The sequence below is a fragment of the Pygocentrus nattereri genome, chromosome 17 (genome assembly GCF_015220715.1).
Source record: "Pygocentrus nattereri isolate fPygNat1 chromosome 17, fPygNat1.pri, whole genome shotgun sequence".
NCBI classification, from domain to species: domain Eukaryota; kingdom Metazoa; phylum Chordata; class Actinopteri; order Characiformes; family Serrasalmidae; genus Pygocentrus; species Pygocentrus nattereri.
Window position 1 is genome coordinate 21,370,055 of NC_051227.1, and position 22,545 is coordinate 21,392,599.

Sequence of the window (22,545 nt, forward strand, 5' to 3'; positions counted from 1 at the left end):
TCCTGTAAAGGAACAGCAATGAAGGCTCAGTCATACATAAATAATTTATTAAATCTTAGGTGAAGGGGTATTTATATACACACAGTAGGAATGTAGTAACACACAACACATCGTTTCACAGAATGGGAGAAAAAAGTATAAATATGAAAGAGAGCAGATATCCTGAAATGATGAACTATAGATTTACAGTTCTATGCATATAACTAGGTGCTATTAATAATAATAATAAACATTTACTGATATTGGCTAATTGAGCTTTGCAGACTAAGTAGGTCTGTGTTGCTCAATACTCATTGCGACATGTTTCAGAGGAAGCAGATGTTAGACGGCGGGCGAGTGATTTTCTATGTCCTCTCTGCCAGTGTCTGCGCACTCTGCTGGGATGAAGCAACCCGAGTCTCTAGGACAGTCGTTACCCTCCTCGTCCTCCTCTTCGACCTTCATCTCCACCAGGTCGTCTCCTGTGGGCCACAGCAGAGTGAGGTTAGGGCTTTCATATACCCTCCTGCTGCCTAATTACATCTCAGCCAAGCAAACCAGGTTTGGGTTACGCGTGCGGCCCTAATGAGTTAATGTTAATTAAATGACTGCATCTCTTGCTGGTTATTAACTGCATGTTGCAGGTCAGAGCCAGAACAGCCCAGCCATGCACCACCTGTTCACAATGAACCCACATCCATGAAGCCATTAATCCTGACCTGAATTCACGCTACCACTCCACGTTTGACTTTCGTGCTGTAGAGATTAACACGCGTGTTTGCAACATTTGTTTGCTTTGGTGTTATTCTTGTAGCCAAAAAATGTTGAATGTGAGAGATCTCTCAAAATTTCTTTCAGCCATCAGGATTAGTTTGATGTAGAGTTTTAGTGCCTGCAAGACACTTTCTATGATTTGCAGTTTGTTGTGGGTCTAACAGAAGCTAAAAGGACCACATCCTACATTATTCATACATTTCACTTTTTTGTCTGAGGTCCATTTGTAATGTTTGTGTGATTTTATGTAACAAAAAACACTCCTAAATGATTACATATATTGCCAAAAGTATTCGCTCATCTGCCTTCATACACATATGAACTTGAGTAACATCCCATTCTTTATCCATAGGGTTTAATATGATGACAGCCCACCCTTTGCAGCTATAACAGCTTCAACTCTTCTGGGAAGGCTTTCCACTAGGGTTAGGAGTGTGTTTATGGGAATTTTTGACCATTCTTCCAGAAGCGCATTTGTGAGGCCAGACACTGATGTTGGACAAGAAGGCGTGGCTCGCAGTCTCCGCTCTAATTCATCCCAAAGGTGTTCTATCGGGTTGAGGTTAGGACTCTGTGCAGGTCAGTCAAGTTCTGAAAAACAACCCCACACCATAATCCCCCACCCCCTGCCAAACTTTACATTTGGCACAATTCAGTCAGACAAGTACCGTTCTCTTGGCAGCCACCAATCCCAGACTCGTCTGTCAGATTGACAGACAGAAAGCGTGATTCGTCACTCCAGAGAACACGTCTCCACTGCTCCACTGTCCAGTGGCGGCGCTTTACACCACTGCATTCGACGCTTTGTATTGCGCTTGGTGATGCAAGGCTTGGAAGCAGCTGCTTAGCCATGGAAACCCGTTCCATGAAGCTCTACGCTGTTCTTGAGCTAATCTGAAGGCCACATGTATCTTGGAGGTCTATAGTGATGGACTCTGCAGAAAGTTGGTGACCTCTGCGCGCTACGTTGCTGTCGTTCCTAATCACTTCCACTTTGTTATAATACCACCGACAGTTGACTGTGTAATATTTAGTAGCAAGGAAATTTTACGACTGGATTTGTGGCATCCTATCATGGTACCACGCTGGAATTCACTGAGCTCCTGAGAGCGACCCATTCTTTCACTAAAGTCTGTATGAGCGGTCTGCAGGCCTAGGTGCTTGGTTTTATACACCTGTGGCCATGGAAGTGACTGGAACACCTGAATTCACTGATTTGGATGGGTGAGTGAATACTTTTGGCAATGTAGTGTATTTCCGACCTTTTTATGTCCCACGGAATTAAACAGTCTATTTATATTTTACTGTTTAAGTAAAAATAACACATTCTCTATGGGGAATAGACTTAAATTTGGCATTTCCTTCTAATTTTATTGCATAATCTCTGTTAATTTTATTAATTAATTACCAATATATTAAATCTAGCAAACAATAATTGTACATTAAAATGTGCAGAAGTGTGTTCTCATGACTCATGTCTGTGACAAAAACAGCATATTTAAAAACATTTCTGTGACTTCTGTTCCATACATGTATGTATAGACTGGAGAGCGAATTGTATGTTTTGAAACTTTAACAGTATTTGCACACTTCATTCTTTATATACCTATATTTCATTTTTAAAAAGTGAAGAAAATATAGTTTTTCATTGTGTAGGTCCTTCAAAATGTGGCCTGAATATTGAAAACATTGCAAACATGCAACACCAGACAGATTGGATACCAGACTCTGTAGTTCAGAATCACTTTGAAAATGTTTTGAAACAGACAGACTCACTGGCCATGTCGTAGATGACCTCTGAAGCAGCCAGTAGCTTGCGCCTGTGCTCTGGATCAGACACATTCAGTTCAATCAAATGCTTCTCTTGCAAGTGCTTTAGGTCATCCACTGTCTGGTAGCCATTCAGGAGCAGCGTAGAAGCGTATTCCTGAGGGAACAGGTTGGAAAAATTGTAAAACAGCAGAGCACATATCTGCGTGACTGAGAAAGACTCTGGAGTGGGACTGCATTTCTAAAGGTGTTCGTGTTTAGTATTCTTACCTCCAAATGCAGTCTCTCCAGTAACTCCAGCAGGGTCTTGGGTCGGGGTCTTTTTGACAGTCTCTGAGGTCTAATCTTTGGAGCCTCCTCGTCTTTCTCAGCCAGCACATCCACATAGATGAACTTGAAATTTCCCACTTTATTTTTCAGCATGCCGGTCCATATTCCCATAGGGGGTTTACTAATGATGTTGATAATGTCTCCAACCTGAAAGGAGAATATTATAAAGAACATAACATTGACTCAGCATTCTCTAAAAAACTCCAACAAATTCTGAGAATACCCCTCATTCACACTGTTCCAGAACATCGTTCCTGTTTCACACCATTCCTAGAACATTCTACCTCAATCACACTGTTCTAAAATGTTCTCTCCCCTTTATACAACTCTTAAATGTTCTCCTCCATTCACACTGTTTTAAAATACTCCCCATTCACACTGTTGTAAAATGTTCTTCCCTATTAACACTATTCTAGAATGTACCCTCCCCTGAATTATAGAATGCACCCCTATTCACCTTGTTCTAAACTGTTCTGTCCATCTAACACTGTGGCAGAGTGTTCTCCCCCTATTTATAGTTCTCCCTCAGTCACAGTTTTAAAACACAGTTTTCCCTATTCACAGTTCCAGAATATTCTTCCTGTTCGTATGGTTCTAGAATGTTCTGCTCATTCATATTTTTTTATAATGCTCCCCCTATTCACACTGCTCCAAAATGCTCTAACATGCACACTGTTCTAGAACACTGTGCTTCAGTTTTGCTCCCCATTAATACTATTCTAGAACACTATGAAATGGGATAACAGTGTACATATACGATATGTGGGAAACAACACTTCTAGGATGTTCTCCACATTTACACTGTTCTTTAAGTGTTGATCTCCATTCATACTGTTCTAGAACATCCCATCATTCATACTGTTCTAGAATGTTATCCTATTTTTACACTGTTCTATAATGCCCCTGTCCTTTATAATGTTCTAGATACACAATGCTCTGCAACATTGTTCCCCACTGGCACTGTTCCAGAATGTTCTCCATATGCACACTGTTCTAGAATATTCTCCCTGTTCACACAGTTCTAATTCCTAATTCTAGTATGTTCTCCTTATTCATATTGTTTTAGAATGCTCCCCCTATTCACACGGCTCTAAAATGCCCCAAAATGCACACAGTTCTAGAACACTATTATTCAGTGTTGATCCCCATTCATACTGTTCTAGAACATCCCCTCATTCACACTGTTCTTAAATGTCATCCTGTTTCACACTGATTAGAATGGTGTCCCCTATTTTCACTGTGCTAGAATGCCATGTGTAATGTAATATCCTCTCTTTCGCATTGCTCTGCAACGTTCTTCCCCACTAGCACTCTCACCCATCCACACTGATCTAGAAAGTGCTTCCCATTCATACTATTCTAGAATGTTCTGTCCATTCAGACTGTTCCTCACTGTTGTTCCCATTCATACTGTTCTAGAACCCACCCTCTTTCACACTGTTCTGGAATGGTTGCAATGTTCTAGAAAGGTGCCCCTCATTTATCTTGTTCTAGAAAGTCCTCTTACGCACATTCCTGTGCAATATTTCCCATTGGCACTGTTCTTGAATGTTCTCCTCCATTCAGACTGGTCTAAAATGTTCTCCCATATTCACTCGTTAGGTCTGCCAATAATAGAATGCTGGTGTTTGTTGGTTTTGAGTTTTATGGCTTTAGATCATCATTGACAAATTCAGTTTTATTGTACTAAAATTTTAAAATAATTGTGTCATCTTCCTGAAAAGACTGCGACAGTTGACATAGTCAGAGGTGAACACTGATCTAAAAAAAAAAGCAGATGGAACGCCGACCTTGAGTTTGAGGGAGTCTGTGTCATATGGACTCGGCACAAAGTCTGTATGCACTCTGGCTCGCCCACAGAACTGGCTGGTGAATGGCACCTCCTCCTCCAGCCTCAGGCTGTCTCTGTTACTGGACACATCTGAACTGCTGGTCACTCCACCTGAGCCAATAGGATATAATAAACTGTGAATACAACCATGCTGTCTGGCCTTCCTCTCTCCAGTAACGAGATCTGACGTGTGGGTGCTTACTGGAAGAGCTCTGTCCACTGTGGAGGCTTTCTAATGAGTTGCTGGTTCTGTGAGAGGTCTTGGCTGCCGCAGAGCTGCCGTCTGCTTCCCCCTCTGCTTCTCTGTCTGTGTCATCACCCTGCAACAAGAAGAGCACAGAATGAGAAATGCAAACCACAGTGCTTGTGTAAATTTGTGTGCGTGTGAGTGTTTACACACAAGGTATCCGTTTTTCACTGAACTGACATTTCCAAATCTCCTCTTACTGCATATGAGGGCTTGCACGTCATCTCCTCAAGCTCAGAGCTGCATTAGTTCCATATTGGTTACCAGGTTTTGCTTGGTAATATTAGTTATAGTTACTGAATAATAGATCTTCTGAGTAAAAATTTCGCCAGTTTTTGAAAGTTTCTTCATCATTCAATCATTGTATTCGATCATTAGGTGATGTAGACTACAACACAAACATGTCCATTTTTAAGAAGCACCTAAAAACGTATCTCTTTTTTTTTTCTAAGTTAAGCATTTAATTAAAACTCTACATCTCGTGGTATCAGTCTTCTAATTTGATCTTCATCATTTTCTTCTGATTCTAAATAAATACTAATGATTTCTTGTATAACTATGTTTTATCACCGGTCTGTGAAGCAACTTGAGCTGCCACCGGCATAAGTGCAATCTAAATAAAATAATAATAATATTATTATTAAAGGTGAATGATGCAGTTAGAGAAACTTCTTAGAAAACCGACTCCGCTTATCTGACTTTTAAACTGCTATTTCAGGTTTTAGGGGTTTACTTGCAGCAGCGCATGGACAATATATTTTAGCTTGTTTTTTTTTTGTTCTCCTGACTCTTTAATACCACTTTCAATTTTAGCTAAAAAAACGTACTCTGCAGCTTTAAAGAACTGTCACTTAAAAAAACTGGAAGTGAAATCTCTAAAGCAATCTAACACTTGCTTTAACACTTGTTAACGCAGAGCTCAAAGTACAGGGCAACAGTGCTCTTGTCAGCTGTTGTCTGATGGACAACAAGCCTGCAAAAAGGACGCCTGTTATCATCAGGAAGCAACAGTAAATGTTAAAAATACAAAAATACACGGACTGACCAATGAAAAAGTATGAAGTTGCCCATAGCTTGGACTAGCTTGGTAGAATAAACCTCTACCATATCCTTTTGGCTTTTGTTTTTGAGTTAATGTCAGCAAAAGTGTTTTTTAGTTGAATCACTTTTGTGCATCAAGTACTCTGACAAAACTAAATTAGAGGGCGTTTCTGAAACATTGGTTCTGAAGAATGAACATGAGCAGATGACATTTCACTTGATAGCTTGTCTCACTTGTGTGACCAGTTTTACCACCTGTTCAGCAGCATGAACTAGCCAAAAAAGAAAAGGGGATTTTGTCCCAGGGCATATGGCTCTGGGACTCTTGGGAACCAAAAGTGAGTCATCTATGGCATCAGTCCAAAAATGCTCTTTTATTATTAAGAGTGAAGGTTTCAATTTAAACAGTGAAACTGTTACAACCAAGGTTCTCAGAACTGAAAACTGTGGCAGTGCACCGTGGTCAGGGTGGTGTAATCCTGATGTACTTCTAGACTAGATCAGGCTGGTTTCTTCATCTGACTCACCATGTCTTCTGAACAGGATTTGCCGTGTTTTTTGCCAATTCTCATGCGCATAGTCAGGGAGATGGCCTTCATCTTCTTCCCCAAGCCACTGTGCTTGTCACCGTTCTCTGTCCCTGACTCACCCTCTGCCTATTGGAAGCACACAACATAATGAGTATTGACATCTATGTGGGCTAACAACACTGCTGCCAAATGCTCAGCAAGCTTGTAGCTATGGTAGCAGGCTCTTAGTTAATAATTCATAACTGAATGCTGTAGTTTGTTTGGCCCTATATTTAGCATCTGAATTTTTTTTCTCCCCAAAGTGTAGGTAGAGTTCCTTATCAGAGTTCAGATCTAATATTTCTTACCACAGTTGTTCCATTTTCCTCAAGCCTGGTCGGGGAGTGGTGATGTCTGAAGCCGTCAAACTTTCCGAAACTGGTGGATCGCTGAACGAGAGAAAGATTTGTCCAATTATACAGCAAAGCAGAAACCAGAGATACCACAACTCCAGTGTATTCCAATTTGTGACATTTTGAAAAGGCATTGCAGGCCTACGGCTCATCAATCACGTTTCCAATTTAACAAAATTTACCTTCAGCAAAAGATCTAAAAATGCTTATCTGTCATCTCTACATCACAAAAGCATTATTAGAATTACTAAACGCAAGGTAATCCATAAAAATTATGGCTTATGACAATGGGGGTGCAGTATTCATCAGTGATTTTTACCCAAACTAAGCAATGCAGGTTGCCTGTTGCATTTCAGTTTTCTAAAAGTTTTTAATAGGATACTTCACTCAGTTTGTATTATAGAAGAGCTTTCTCCCTTTTTTTGTGCCGATCTGACGGTTTGACTTCCATTTGAAGCTGGGTCCCATTGAAACACCAACATCCCCATTATTATTATCATAATATACAACTTTATTTCTAGTAAGAATTGCCACACTTACCTTTGGCTTGAGGTTTTTAGGTTTGTCTGAGACATTTGAAGCTGTCCTCTGAAGCATTGCTTTACTTTCTGTTTAGATCTTATGTAATTTTTTTCTACTTTTTTTAAAAATCCCAGCTAATGTGTTTAACCTCCAACTCTAAAGCCTTAACTGCAGTGTTTCAGCCGATGAGTCTGCCTTTGTGACTTCCTCAGATCGACAGGATGTGACCCAATACATGTTCTGTCTATTACCGAAGCGGTTTCAGTGGGGAAAAAACACTAAATGCTTGTGTTTGCATTTTGTGGTCGTCTTGATAACCACTTCCCAGTCATTTCGAGTAACTTACATAAAGCAAGTGGGTACAGTTGGATGGTACACTGTTTTTCCACCGGAAAACTTGTAATTTTATTATTATAAAAAGAGCGTACTACATTATGGCTTAATACTATGCTAGGTGATTGTTAATAATTGAAAAAAATGGAGGTAAAAGTCCGAGTTTATTTCTTCTCATTTTTGCCCAAGTTACAAAATCTGCTTTCTGCGTAGAGGAAGTGCTAGCTGACTCAAACGTGAAAGCAGATAAGTCACGTTATTGAAAGAGTTCCTCTTATATTTCTCAACTGACGCAAATTTCAGGAATTTCACCTTTTATTTAAGAATTCCTGATTCATTTAGTGATTAATATGAATATGTTATTATCTACACGTGTCATGAACTGAAATCTGCAGTTATGATGAGTTTAACAATTCATTTTGAATGAATCATGGTATTAACAGGTCTTAATCTGCTCTAACCTGTTTAGTATATATAAAACATTTTCTATTTTTTTGTCTTTTTAAAATTATTTGAACATATAAACGATATTAATTGCAGGTTTTCCGCAAAGAATTTATGCCATTAATTCTTCTAAACTCTAGTGTACACTTTGATTATCAGCACCTTTGCTGATATTTTTCCTCTCTTCATCTGGTTGGTACACACTGGAGCCATCATTTAAATAACATTGACTGTTTTAAATTGTTGGGCAGTGTTGCAAGGCCAAGAAACAATTGACCGATGGTATTTAAGAAAAACCTTTGGACAATAACATGGCCTAATCCAGCTGTGTGCAATCAGTCATGCCAAAGTCTCAATCCTGGATTACGAAGCTATAATCTATTTCTTCAGGCTCACGCAAGCCCACAAAAACAAACATCACATGCCCCCCTTTTCTTTGGAGCCCTTTGTGAAAAACATGCAACCTACAGCCTTCATTATAATAGACAAGCAGTCTGATAACAACAGTGTAATAGTTTGAGGCAGATGATGCTTTGAAAGTTAAGAGAAATGCTTGGTCTTTTACTTGAATCAGATCAATAAGCAGTCAAATAGCTCTTCTGTGTGGTTTTATATGAGGGTAAGCCTTGATTTCTCTTCCTCTGTGGAATAACCACTGTGGACTGTGTGGGTCTTTACTCTAAAACCACTAAAAGAGAACAGACCACCACTATGGTTGGACTGATTTACACTGCCTAGTCTGTAAGTGGCATTTCAAAATATCAGCTTAATAAAGCTGTAGTGGTTGTCACAGCACTGCACAAATGTCAGATACCACCTTTCATTTTTTTAAATTCCCAGTTAAAATGGCACTTAAATACACCTTAAGGAGGTGTTTATATGTAAGACTTGGTAAACCACCAAAACTGTCACCGTCAGATAGACAGCACTTAAAGCTTTCGTCTTGAGAGAGAGGAGAAAATCAAGCAGAAATCTATCGATGTTTCTGTACATCCTTCCACTGTGAGAAGACAACTCAGCACCATGGGTCTGAAAGGATGTGTAGCTGTCAAGAAGATGCTACTTAGAAAAAGAAACAATTGGTATTCTCAAAATAATTGAATGACCAGGCCAGAGTCCAGTCCTCAGAATCACTGAATGTGTTCTCGGATTTCTCGGATTGTGAGAAGCAGAAAATTCAATCAGCTTCTCAGACTGAACTTTGGAGGAGTTGAAAAATATCCTTGCCGATTTCTTTGAAACACTGAAAGCAAGTCTACTGCAAAGAAAGGAAGATGTAATGAAGTTAAAAGATGGACATGCTGAATGCTGAAAAGATAAAAAATATTTTTAGTTTACTTTTCTGTTAAATATTTGTTTTCTGTTTTTTGCCGTGCTAAAAAAATGAACTTGATGTCCATTTTAACTGGAAATGAAATAAATAAACTATAATCTCTGACTTTTGCACAGAACTGTATGTTTTGCTATCAAATAAGGGGCTCAAAAATAGAGCTTTTAATGCACAACAGCAATGGACAATATGTTCTGGAATAGGCCTTCATAAGGTACAGTTACACCATAAAGTGTGTTGGGTAGCTTTTGTGCATAGCCATTATGAAATAACTCATTTAATTCAATAAAAACACTTTTTCTTGGCTCTCAGGGAGGTATTATTGAGATATCTGCTATAGAAGCTGAAAATGTTTTTACTTACACTGGAACTAATCTGATTTCTACTCAAGCTTCCACCTGCATTGGTGCCGCACAGATCCACACTGGTGATGGAATGGACCATTCGTTGAGGAGATGAGACTCTATTGAGGGTTTGGCTGTTGATCATATCTTTTCCTGGCATGCTGTGCATGCCAAGGTCATGGGAATGGGCGTGGTACTCGGTGAGCGGTCGGCGGCAGGTGTGGTAGGCTGGAGGCCAGACCTGGACAGGATCTGCAGGGTTACTCCAGCGCTGGTGGCTAGAGGGTGCTGTCTCTCCTCCTCTTGTTCTCACAGGACAGGTGGAGTTCTGGAAGTGGAGCGTTGGGCCTGCATCTCCAGCACCCGCTGCTGGCACTGGGCTTTTGGAGTTAGCTTTAGGAGAGTGGACAATCATATCAATCTGTCCTGTTGCAGACATGGCCAAATCAAAAGTCTGGAGACACTGTTCAGTCTCTTGGAATTTTCCAAGTAGTAATGTTCAGTTAGTAACAACAAACAGGTTGCAACTAATGCTTTGAGTATATTTTGTAATGCCCAGCTTCATGTTCCTCAAGTTGACCTGCTTAGTATGAAGAGCAGGTTTTGCCTGAATAATGATTTGACAGTTTTCTGCAAATGCATGTTGTTAAAAGGTACGGGTAAATATGCATTGGACAGATGATTACACTTGGTTATAGTTTCAAACTTATATTTAATGGCATATTTATTGTACTCCAGAAGAGCAAAACATTTAGATGATGCTGGGTTACTGAATTTTATTCATTGTACTGTAGTTGTAGCCCTCTACAAATATTAGATTTCTCCATAATGTTAAACCAGGTGGATCTAATACAATTTTCTACATTGTGTTAATGTTTATATATCAGCATTGGTATCAGCAGATGTAGTCAGGTCCATAAATATTTGGACACTGACAAAGTTATTCATGTTTTAGCTGTCTACCACTACATATTAGAATTGAAATTAAATAATGAATATGAGCTCAAAGTGCTGATTTCAGCTTTAATTTGATGGTTTTTACATCCAAATTAGGCAAGTCCCCTCATTTTTAGGGAATCAGAAGTAATTGGGCACATTAACAAAAGCATGAATTTAATTGTTATTTTTAACATTTGCTTGCAAATCCTTTGCAAATGGCTGCCTGTAGTCTGAAACCTATAGACATCACTAAATGCTGGCTTTCTATTTTGATACTGCTGCAACAGCTGTCTTCAGTTCCTGCTTGTTCCTGGGGCATTTTTAACTCCAGTTTTGCCTTCAGTAAGCAAAAAACGTGCTCTACTGGATAGAAGTCATGTGATTAATGTGGCCATTGCAGAATGTTTTTATTTTCACAGTATGCATCAAGTCATTGTCCATCTGCACTGTAAAGTGCCAACAAATTTAGCTTTAGAAGTAGTTGCTTCTAACTAGTTTAGAAGAATTTGGCTGAATCTGATCAGATAATAAAGTCATGCACACTTCAGAATTTATCATGCTGCTTTTGTCAGCTGTCACATAATGAATAAACATAATGAATAAATTTAAGGGAACCAGTTCCACTGACAGCTATACAAGCTATACACTACCTCCACCATGCTTTGCAGATGAAGTGGTATGTTATGGATTATAAGCAGTTACATCCCTTCTTCATACTCATTCTGGTACAAGTTGATCTTTGTAGAACATGACAAACTCTTATTTAGTCTTCCTGTTTTTGAGGCTTACCAGTGGTTTGAAGCTTGTGGTACACTTATGGTATTCACTCAAGTGAAGTCTTCTTTTGATGGTTGACTTTGACATAGAAACACCTACCTTCTAGAGGGTGTTGTAGATCAGGCTAGCTGTTGTGAAGGGGTTTTTCTTCACCAGGGAAAAAGGACTTCAGTCATCCAATATTATACAGTTATTTTCTGCTGTCTTTTAATGCTGCTGACCTTACCAGCGCGTTCATTCTTTTTAATAAGGTACAACATATTTGATTTGGCCACACCTGAAGTTTTTGCTATTGTTCTGATGAGTTTGTTAGGATTTTTCTGCATAATAAGCCTTCTCTGGCAGTCACAGCTCTTTGGGCATAATATAGAGAGATAACCACAACAGATTCCAAATGCATATGCAATGGAAATGCATTTCATCTGCTTACTTGTAAGTTAAATAATGAAGGAATAACACACACCTGACACTGAAACATTGTCCAATTACTTCTGAGCCCCTAAAAATGGGGGTCTATGTATGAAAATGGTTTTAATTCCTACACAGTTCATCCGATTTGGAAGTAAATACTCAGAAAGCCTGAAAGCCTGCAAGTCATTAAGTTATTATTAATGCCATTATTTAATATCAACTCGAGTATGACACCTAAAATAATGATCGTTTTTGTCAACATACAAATTTTATATGTATGAATAAAACACATATGAAATGAAAAGGTCTTGTTTACTTCTCAGTGTTTGGTCATGAATGCGCTATGATGTACCTTTTGTCTTGGCTTGAGTTCGAGTCCCAGCAGTCCTCTTTTGACTCCCCTGCTTCCCTGATTTCTGCCCTTTCTTGATGGTTCCTCTCACGTCTGCTACCTCTGAATGAGAGCTTGCAACCTGTCACAGGACATTTACAGCTACATTTTAAACCACCTTACACATCTTTATTAATGCTGAAAGTGTAGTTAGTACAGAGTCTTGCAGAGGTGCCAGTCAGAGTCTTCAGCTCTGTTTTCATAATCAGATCTTGGCAAGTAAAAGCATCTTAAATGCATTCAGTATATCTAACATTCTTCATTGTAAGACTGTTGTCAGATTATTTTGAGATTATTTAAACTATTTCTGAACTGTTTTTGCAATTTATGCAAATTTGTCAAGGGAAATAATCTGTGGGTTCACAATCAGAAATGTTCTGAAGTTGTTCTTGGTTTGAAGGTATATCTGTAGGAAAAACCTTGAATTGACACGAGACTTATATTGAGGACCTTTAAACTTTTAAAGATTTTATGAAGATATATGAAAGGCCCTAGTGAGCCAAAAGTGGTTCTTTCATGATATTGCCCTAAAGAACCTTTTTTTGTAACCCTTACTTTTTCCTTTGCTGTTTTCATATAGAAGAGATTACTGTTTTAAAATGTTTAAATGTACCATTGAATGGCATCTAAGGTGCAAAACAGCCCATGTTAAATTCATTGTTTTTGTGAAGTCATGAAAAGCTAACTAATTTAGTTAAGCCCTAGTCATTCATGCCGAGGTTATAAGGAGTGTTTCAGCTCAGATTGCTTTCTGAATGTGGCACAATATGAGGCAACCAATCAGAACAGAGATAATTTACATATATCAGTCTTAAAGGCATAGTAAGAAAAACAGCCTATTTAATGCTAGAAAATAAAGAGAGGAAAATGATCTGGAATAAATGAATTCAGACCATTTTTGGTACATAAAACCACACAAGTGGGAAAAATAAAATAGACAAATAAAAAGGTAGATGTAAGAAATGGGCCCTTTAAGCGACCATACTGTAGTCATACTGGTCAGAATGTGGATATGTGGAAATTTTTCATTCTAAATGGCCATAAACAACACATAGCTCTCAAACTTCAGTTTAGTGGTATATGCTGTTACTCAGTGCACTATACTATACTATACTATACTATACTATACTATACTATACTATACTATACTGACAGATCATTTTGCTTTTTTATGATATAAATTTTCAAGTAAATTAACTGCTAGTGCAGTGGGATAAGATCACTGTATATGATAAAAATTTCTAGAAATAAATTGAATAATCTCCTAATGTTCTTACCATAATCTCATAATGAGAAATATTAGATACTGCTGACATTTAATATGATTTTACTTTCTGCAATGTATTATTTTGCAGTGTGGCCTTGGCTTAGAGGATCATCTTTGTGCACCATGGCTGCTGCTGGCATTAGAGTGGGCATGCGGACCTGGCAATGCCCACTCTCTCAGACCCCCCCCCCATCTGTGGGGGCAGAGGGATTACATGGACATAATGACGCCCCTTTCTCTCTCACCATCTGTACATCGTTCCCAACGTAATCAGCATTTATGCTAAGTGATTGCCCCCATTTACTGACAACTGCCACCGCTTGGCATTCTGGCTAAATAAAATGCAAGACAACAGTTTAGAGGCCGCCTGCTGATGTGATGTGGGTATGGGTCAGGAAGCTGAATGGAGGTCCAGAACTCACCATGTCACACTGCCTGCTGTCAGGCCAGTCCTGTTGTGGGTTCCAGCCATCATAGTGCACAATCTATTGAGTAATGAAAGCATTGGGAAAAGCATAATTCAGGGCAGACAATTTCTCTAGGAGTAATTTACAGACCATAGCCCATCAAAAGTTTGAGGACACTTTGTTGCAGAGTCTCTGATTTTCACTGTTACTTTTCAATACAGCAATAACAAAATGGCTATAACGATATCTTGGTATAAAAAGCAGGTTTAGCCTAAATAGCACTTTTCAAAACAATTGTTTAAAGCACATATTTGTTTTTTTAAAAATACCTACAAGAATTAATTGCTAATCAGTACCTGTATCACAATAAAGGGATAAAATCCTCTGAATTTGGCATTATAACTAACTGTGAGCCCCCACAGCTGCCTGTATTCAGTACATAATTTAATGCTTTATTTTATTAGGAAAAATGTTGGCTGTGTACAAAGGAAATTGTTGCTATTTAGGGTTTACCATTAGCAGTATTCTGCTGGCTTTAGTAAACCCCCTGCTGGCTTCCCCTAGCATTCAGTCCTGTGGCTAACCTCTGAGCACCCAGTTCTGTGCTGTAAGCATGTAGTTGCCAAAAAAAGAGCATTTCCATTGGTTACAATATTTCCTCGTCACGCCTCTTCTTTGACATACGCTACAATATGATACACTACCGAAGACATCAACCAAGAAAATGTGGTCATTTGTATTAAAACTTTTGTAAAGCTAGATGTCCCCAAATCTTTGATGGATAGTACATGTATTTTGGTGTTCTTTAGGTTTTCTGACAGTTTGCTCATTAGCAGTCAGGACACAACTCTTTGTGACCCTGATTTCTGACATTGTACAAAGCGCTATGTAAAATAAGTGACTTGATAAGTTACCATCATTTAAAATCCCTGTCATGTTATAAATATCTGTGATATGAGTACAAGATGGCACCTGACCTGCACAGGAAGCTCTTTTTCTGTCTGCGTTGAGTTGATTGGGTGGCTTCTATTGTCCTTGGTGTGGATTTCAGCTTGTTTTACAGATCTGATTTGTTCTGGGACTTAATAAAAACATGAAGGTTATTATAAAGCGTCCATAGATACTGGTAATAAATCAGAAAATCAAATGTGTCTCTTTTCACAGAGGTGAATCTTTATTCAGATACTAAAAAAAGCAAAACAAGTCTGTATTAACACAAACAAGGTTAAGGTTCAAACTGAAAGCTTTATTTGCATATTCAGTGTTATCTGAAACCGAGCTCGAACCAAAGCCTGTAACTACTGCGTGGGTAAGAGCTGATTCTCTGCCTGACATCCTGTTTTGCTGTGAAGGGAAAATACCACTTTATTATGCAGAGCCTAGTTTAGTGTTGTATGAAGCTGCAGGCTTCGAAACTTGTTTAACAAGAACATTAACATTTTTTTAGATTCTTCTCCAGGGTTGTACTTTAGTTTATGCATGCCTATGTTAAGAAATACTTTTATTCAACTGTATCTCTTATACAGCATGTTAAAGTATAATTTAAAATGTCTTACTTTGAAAACGTGCTTTTAGCATTCTCTATACACTTCAAGTACACTGGGTACTTACATAAGCTTTTTTTCACAAGGATACTTTATCCAGCAACTTCAGCTCAAGTTAAGTTCATATATTGAAGCTAATTATTCCAGACTCTGACTTTCAAAAAACAGTAATATTTGAAGAAGATTATAGGCTTTATTGTATGTTGTGGTCTAAGATCCTGTCAGATTCAGCCATACGCTTGAGTTCAAATGTCGTGTTTACAATTAAGGCCCTGCTGTTACTTAATTAATCCAACCAATGATGGCCGCAAGCTTTGGAAAAGCCGCTGTCTGGTCAACACTGCATTCTGCTACTCCCGTTTCTCCATTCACTGTGAGGATTTATTCTTGACTGTGACTTTGGGCTGGCCCACGGCTTGAGGCTTGGCTGCAAGGGTGTGCTAAATGAAATCAACTTGGGGCTTAACCCACAATCCCCAGACAAATTTACCTTGGTTCTGATTGTTCTTCATACGAACTGAATCGTCCTGTTTTTTGGAGGCCGGCCAGGCGGCATTAGGGTGGACAGTATTATCTGCGGGAAGGGAAACCAAAAACCATTAAGGATTTATTCTCTCAGCTGAGGTCAGTGCATGCTACACGGCAGATAAAATGTGCTTGCTATGTACGGCCAGCCAAGTAGGCTAGTGTGTCTAGGAGTTAAGAGTTTGCTCTTTAGTAATAGTATTTTTGTCCTATTTTCCTTTTGCTCTTTGTCACAGTTTCTTCAGTAGGTGGATGGTTTCGATTAAGCTTGGTGAAATGCTGATTATTTCATCTTGTTCACACGAGTGTCTGATGATCAGAGTTGGTATATTTTCCAACAGTGAGATGAACCTTTCATGGTTTTCATCAGTTTCCCATTTGCATTGTGCTTCACACCCAGTGTATTATTACTTTTTTTAAGAAACCCAGCTCTTATTTTATGACCCTGACTTGGTGGTTACAATGGATTCTCTGTCTTGTTTGTGCACACCAAGTAAAATTACACCCATGATGGACTGTCACATACTGTGCATACCTAAAGCGTCATTGACAGAAACAGACTTTGGGAGAGCCCTGAAATGAGGAAAAAAAAGATATATGTGAAAACACAGATTCCAACATTACACAAGATAACAACCACATGTACACTGAGAAAAATAGCTCAAGAGTGGAATCTATATATTACATTTCAGCAAAGAGTAATGTTTATGACTACAGTTTAAGACATTGTGCATTTTTAATGTGTATCACTGTGAATGTGCCACTGTAATGTGTGGGAGTGAGAGAATCAGAACACAGAAAGGCGACTCGTTGCAAAACCCAGTGGAAGTAGCCGAGATCTTTAAAAGGATGACTCAAATCCACTTAAGGTTTCTCAGTAGCATGTGATCTCACACACTGATCTCACAATCACAGTCAGTCTGAAATCGAACATGAGTTATATTTTTAAAAACTACACAGGATAAAGGGGCAGACTTTCTGCTTAGTGCATCCTCAGGACAGCAGCCATTTATTCTGAAGAGTTGAGGCCTCTAGACATGTTCGTTTGTAAACTTTCAAAATCATGAAACTGAGTATACTTTCTGAGACTATCCACACTATCACAGAAATTAAGTAGGCATACCTTCTTTTCTTCTTTTTGGAATTAGTGGAGTTGATTTGTGAAATGTCCTGATGGAAGAAGTACAGATATGTTGAATTGTCCATCATGTAGTTAAAAAAAACAACTATAGTACATTTTTCAGGCTAAAAGCTATACACATATCATATTACTTCCAGGCATATGCAAAAGTTTATCCACCCTGTTTTTTCTGTAAATTTTGATGCATAGTTTTTATCTATTTGATTCATAACTATGCTTAGACTGTGGAGCACCTCTTAGGCTTGACTTACTCAATTACCCCCTCATGATAAGCAAGCTGAAGATTCTCTGCAATGGGGAGCTACTATTTTGGAGTTGCTTTTATGTTTATCATTGAAAGGGGGGAAACTCGAAGAGCCCACACCAACAGCCACTTGCTTGTATCTACACTCTTTGTTCATTTTATCGGCTTCACTTACCATAAAGGTGCACACTGGAGTTCTGCTATTACAGACTGTAGTCCATCTGTTTATCTGCATACTTTAAACTTAGTCCCTAAGTCCCTTATCTTGTTCTTCAATGGTCAGGACCTCCACAGAACACCACCACAAAGCATATATTATTTGGGTGGTGGGTCATTCTCAGCAATGACGTGGCACTGACGTGGTGGTCATTATCAGTTTCAGTATACAAAATATAAAATGTACATTAGCTTTTGCACAGTGACATTTTATGTTTTATACTTTTGTCAAATTCAGCAAATAAACAGTACTTGTGCATTACAAGGTAAAGAAAAGTATACAAACAACAAAACTAAACAAAAACAATGTAATTTGACCAGGGGTGCCCAAACTTTGTCATGAATGCTGTCTAGCATAAATTTGTATCTATGTGTTATAGAAAGGTATTTTCCCCACTCTATAAATATTAATTTGCATCCATATGGGTATAATCTGATAATCTAAGCTGAAAGATCCTATATGAAGATAGAGCCATACCCCACACAGTTTTATCATACTAAGTGGATGCACCACAATTTCTGTCATGACTATGATTTCCCCCCGCGACCCTGGCAGAGAAGCAGCTTAGAAAATGGATGGATGGATGGATGGACTATGATTTCCACTGAGATCATCGTATTTCATACAGCATCATCACTTGGATGCATAGATTTATAAAGTACTGTATTAGTATACAATGCATTTCATTGAGTACATCACAATTCTCAATAAACAAGAACACAAAGTCATTCTTACACAGATGTAAAATGATGTTTTTACATCACTTCTCAAATGCTCCTTTGCCAATGATGACAGCCATAGACCTGGCTAAAAGTATCATACCTCATGAATATTTTCCATGTCACTCCCACAAATAGTTAAGTCATACTAAAATAGCAGCACCACAGAATGGATTCTGTGTTTGTCTATTGGTGTAGGGTGTGTTTAGTATCATTTTTGAAATTTTATTGCATATACATGGACATTTGTGACTGCAAACATAAGTGCATCATGAGATCCTGCAGCTGCATGTTTATATAATTTTCCTCGCTTTCAGTGATGCACACTAAAGTGTTAATAGCTCCCCCTTGTGGAAAATCTTCTACCTGCTAAACATTAATGGGTGAGTGAGCAGTTACATGTTACATATATCATTATAGTTATGTATATTTAGTGTACATTATAATTTAGGGTCTGTTATATACTAAACTGGCCACAACTATCAGGATTTTGTCAGTTCTATTCGCTGGCTGTCCACCTATCAGTGCACACCTTTGTGCACCTTTTGTCAGTCTGACAGGAAACACATTTTCCTGAGCAATAAGCCTTTCAGATATTTTAGATATAGTTGCAGGACTGAATAAAGGTTGTAAACAGCGTCAAATTTTTAGCTAGTTATTCAAGTTATTAGAGTTTTTCTTGAGGTATTTCCTTGAAGCTAATGCATAAGATTTTCTTCCATGTTACCTGTTCCTTGCACATACTACTGTTTTTTGTTGTAGCCCTATTTTGAAAACTGCCTTTTTCATCTGTCAAAAATGATTTGTTATTCTGTGATTGGTTATTTTGTCAAAGTAGGCAGTAGAAAGAAATTCACCAAACTCTCTGATAAATTACAGAGTGAGTGAGTGAGTTAATTAAGTACTTATTTACCCACTTTTTACTTAGGTAGATACTTGTTAGTTATTTAGTTAATTAGTTATTTGTTATTTAGTTATTTAGTTACAAGTCAGACTTACTGTATATGATGCTTCACATCTAAAAAAATTTTAAAAAGACAAGTTTCATCATGTAAAGTTATTCAGCATTCATTAATCATTACCATGGACATAGAGCGTCCCTCTGAGCTCCTCCACTGAGTGTTCTGGTCCAGAAGATCAGCTGGGCTGCTGGACCTGCTGGGGATGGTGTATACCTTTGTCTCACCAAATTCCTGAACCGCCTCATACAGGCTGTCCATGGAGCCCTCCTGCAAGGCAACACTGCAGTCATACTGGCCTTCTGACAATGTCAATTATAGGAAGAACAGAGCATGTAAGTCACTAGTTCTGAGCTATAATTACTGTAAGTAAAATGCCAGATGATAGAGGAATGTTATGTTTGGTTTTACTTGGTCTCATTTTTATGTATACTCTAAAAATCAAAAAGATTCTTTGGAGCGCTGCCATAAAATCACTTTGGTTTCCTAGAGAACCTATCAATGGATGGTTAAAAAAGTTGTAATAAGATATAATGTAAAGGCTCTACATAAATAATAGCTTCTTCCTAGAAGTGTACCTCAGCTTAAAGGTGTTGTATAATATATAATATATAATTTTTAGAATTGTTTGCAATCACTGATACTGATACAGGCCAGCAGCTTCAGATAATGTTAAAGTCACCCATCAGAATGGGGAAAATGTGATCTCAGTGATTTTGACCACGGCGTGATTGTTGGTGTCAGGCAGGCTGGTTTGACTATTTCTATAACTGCTGATATTTTCGAGCACAACAGTCAGAAAAGCATTTTGGGTTCCACTTCTGTCAACCAACAGAAAGCTAAGGCTGCAGTGGGCACAGGGTCACTAAAACTGACAGTTTAAGAGTGGAAAAATGGAGTTTGGTCTGATCAATTTTGATTTCTGCTGAGACACACAGATGGTAGGGTCAGAATTTGGCACCAACAGCATGAAATCATGGAATCAATGCCTTGTGTCCAGGCTGGTGGAGTAATGGTGTGGGTAATGTGTTTTTGGGACACTTTGGGCCTGTTAATAGCAATCATCACTTAAATGCCTCAGCCTGTTTGAATATTGTTGCTGAGCATGTGCATCCCTTCAGGGCCACAACTTACCAATCTTCTAAAGGTTACTTTCAGCACCATGTCACAAAGCAAATGTGTCAGACTGGTTTCTTGAACATGACAGTAAGTTTAATGTTTGTCAGAGGTCTTCCCAGTCACTGGATCTAAATCCAAGAGAACATTTTTGGAATGTGGTAGAACAGGATCATGAAAGTGCGTCTGAAAATGCAACATGGACCAGAATTGAGGCTATTTTGAGAGCAAAGGGAGGCCCTACACAGTATTAGTATAGTGTTCCTAATGAAGTGCTCAGTGAGTATAGATATAGATTGACGTGTCCAGCGTCAATGAAACGCAGTTAGCCTTCTGTTAATCCAGAATTGTGCACTACATTCCAACATCTGACAGAAACCAGTGCTTGTAGCCAGATCGTCACTGAATTTATGATGTAGCTATTACAACTACTATGAAATATTACATATTCATTTAAAAATGGTCTAAGTATAAAAAAAGTACTGCAGTCATGATTCAAGCCTTCCCCAAACCGTTCCTGATTTTAAATCTGGATTATTCTCTCAGCAAAGTGAATTTTCACTGATTTCTACAACACATGCAACTTTACGTGATGTTTTCTTTTTCTGACCCATTAATATTTCCTGCTTCCTTCTCAACACCAAAGAAAGAGGAACTCCAAAAGAATGCAAAAACAAACAAAGCCAGTTCATCAGAGGAACACAACAGAAGCCCAGCCTCTAATCCTCCTGCTTTCACATTCACTTTATACATCCCTATGGCATTCCAAGCTTCAACATTTACCGGAATGTTTCCGCACCACACCTTGATTTTCAACCAACTGTGTGACGCATGATCACGAGTGAAATGAAGACAGAAGAGTCAGTCTTACCAGAGAGAAGCAGAAAAGGTTCATTCTGGAGCTCCGTGATAAACAATAGGACGGATGTGGAGTCAGCAGCAGACACAGAGCAGCTGGACTTTGCTGCCTGCTGTCCTACAGATTAATACTGAATGAAATCCCTCCCGTAATCCAATAGATGCAGAGGACCATTACTACTCTAGACAGAGCTCACAACACAAACGCCTCACTGTAGCACTGCCTGTGCTTTATAATGAATGCACTTACTATCTGCACTGCTTATTTGCAGAGTATTTCATAGAAAGTCATGTAATGTGTCACAAATGTGCATCAGCTGAAGAGTTCTAGAAATCATGAATTTTCAGGAAAACTATTTAAAAACTAAGTTTTGAGGAAGAATTTGAACTGGCTCATGCCCTGAGACTGGCGGTACCTTCTCAGGTTCATAATGATATTGAAAAAAAAGTACCCTTGAAAAGAGCACAACAGTGTTCAGCATCACTAAATTACCCCATTCCCAATGCGTCCTTTCACAGCAACTACTGACAGGTTAGAAAAACTTTGGCAAAAATCCCATGTGACTTGAATTTCTTTGTGTCCTATTGGTAAATGCAGCTACTAGCCTGAATGGAATTAAGCAAGCTGTAAAGAAACACAATGTTGCTTATTTACAGCAGGGATAGAAGAGTGCTTAGACCCCACCCTGATGCGATTGACAGGCTGGGAATTCTATGAAAATGCAATTAGGTCAAAATCATTTTGCCACATAATGAATGCAATAGGCGAGAATATGTCATTGTAAAGAGGAGAGGTGCTGTTTTCTTTTTACAGTCAAATTATGCCCTCTTTCTAGTGTGGTGTTCTGCTTCATAATGCTGTTTATTAGATATATTATAGAGTTTGAGGTAAATCACATTTTAATTATCATTTTGGCATCATTATTGTATAACCTTTTAATGCCTGAATGTGCATTTGTGGAAATTTATTTAAATGAAAATGAAGCTACTTATGAAGCAACTAAATTAAAATCTTAAAACTTGAATTAGAATTTTTCATTTCGTAAACAACATTGCATAAATGAGTGGAAATTCAAACATAAGAATGCACTGCCATTTTACACATTTGAATTTGGCTACTGATATGCTTCCATTTGATTGATACTAAAATCAAGATATAAATA

At 38.4% G+C, this 22,545-nt stretch overlaps 1 protein-coding gene across 2 annotated transcripts; it reads right to left on the reverse strand.

Annotated features, from left to right (window-relative positions):
• Window positions 1-26: 26 nt before the first annotated feature.
• samsn1a (SAM domain, SH3 domain and nuclear localisation signals 1a) lies at window positions 27-21,499 on the reverse strand. 2 transcript variants are annotated; one of them, XM_017707215.2, is made up of 16 exons: window positions 21,396-21,499; window positions 19,532-19,678; window positions 17,252-17,298; window positions 16,664-16,701; window positions 16,094-16,177; window positions 15,037-15,140; window positions 14,075-14,137; window positions 12,347-12,467; window positions 9,887-10,260; window positions 6,850-6,930; window positions 6,500-6,628; window positions 4,887-5,004; window positions 4,644-4,795; window positions 2,794-3,000; window positions 2,530-2,680; window positions 27-461 (listed from the first exon to the last, which is right to left on the reverse strand). In XM_017707215.2, exons 1-16 carry the CDS (start codon window positions 21,417-21,419, stop codon window positions 322-324), a joined length of 1,980 nt encoding a protein of 659 aa, XP_017562704.1. In that variant the 5' UTR covers window positions 21,420-21,499; the 3' UTR covers window positions 27-321. The 2 variants fall into 2 exon arrangements, with proteins under 2 accessions (XP_017562704.1, XP_017562703.1); XM_017707214.2 differs by having other exon boundaries at window positions 4,644-4,801.
• Window positions 21,500-22,545: the final 1,046 nt, after the last annotated feature.

What these genes read in the sequence shown, in the direction of transcription:
- samsn1a (XM_017707214.2), bottom strand. Translation starts at nt 21,419, where the DNA reads ATGAACCTTTTCTGCTTCTCTCTG. An exon ending in AAAAAGAGCTTCCTGTGCAG is followed by an intron (nt 14,138 to 15,036) that starts GTCAGGTGCCAT and finishes ATTACTCAATAG; the next exon opens with ATTGTGCACTATGATGGCTG. An exon ending in TGGAGAGACTGCATTTGGAG is followed by an intron (nt 2,681 to 2,793) that starts GTAAGAATACTA and finishes CTGTTCCCTCAG; the next exon opens with GAATACGCTTCTACGCTGCT.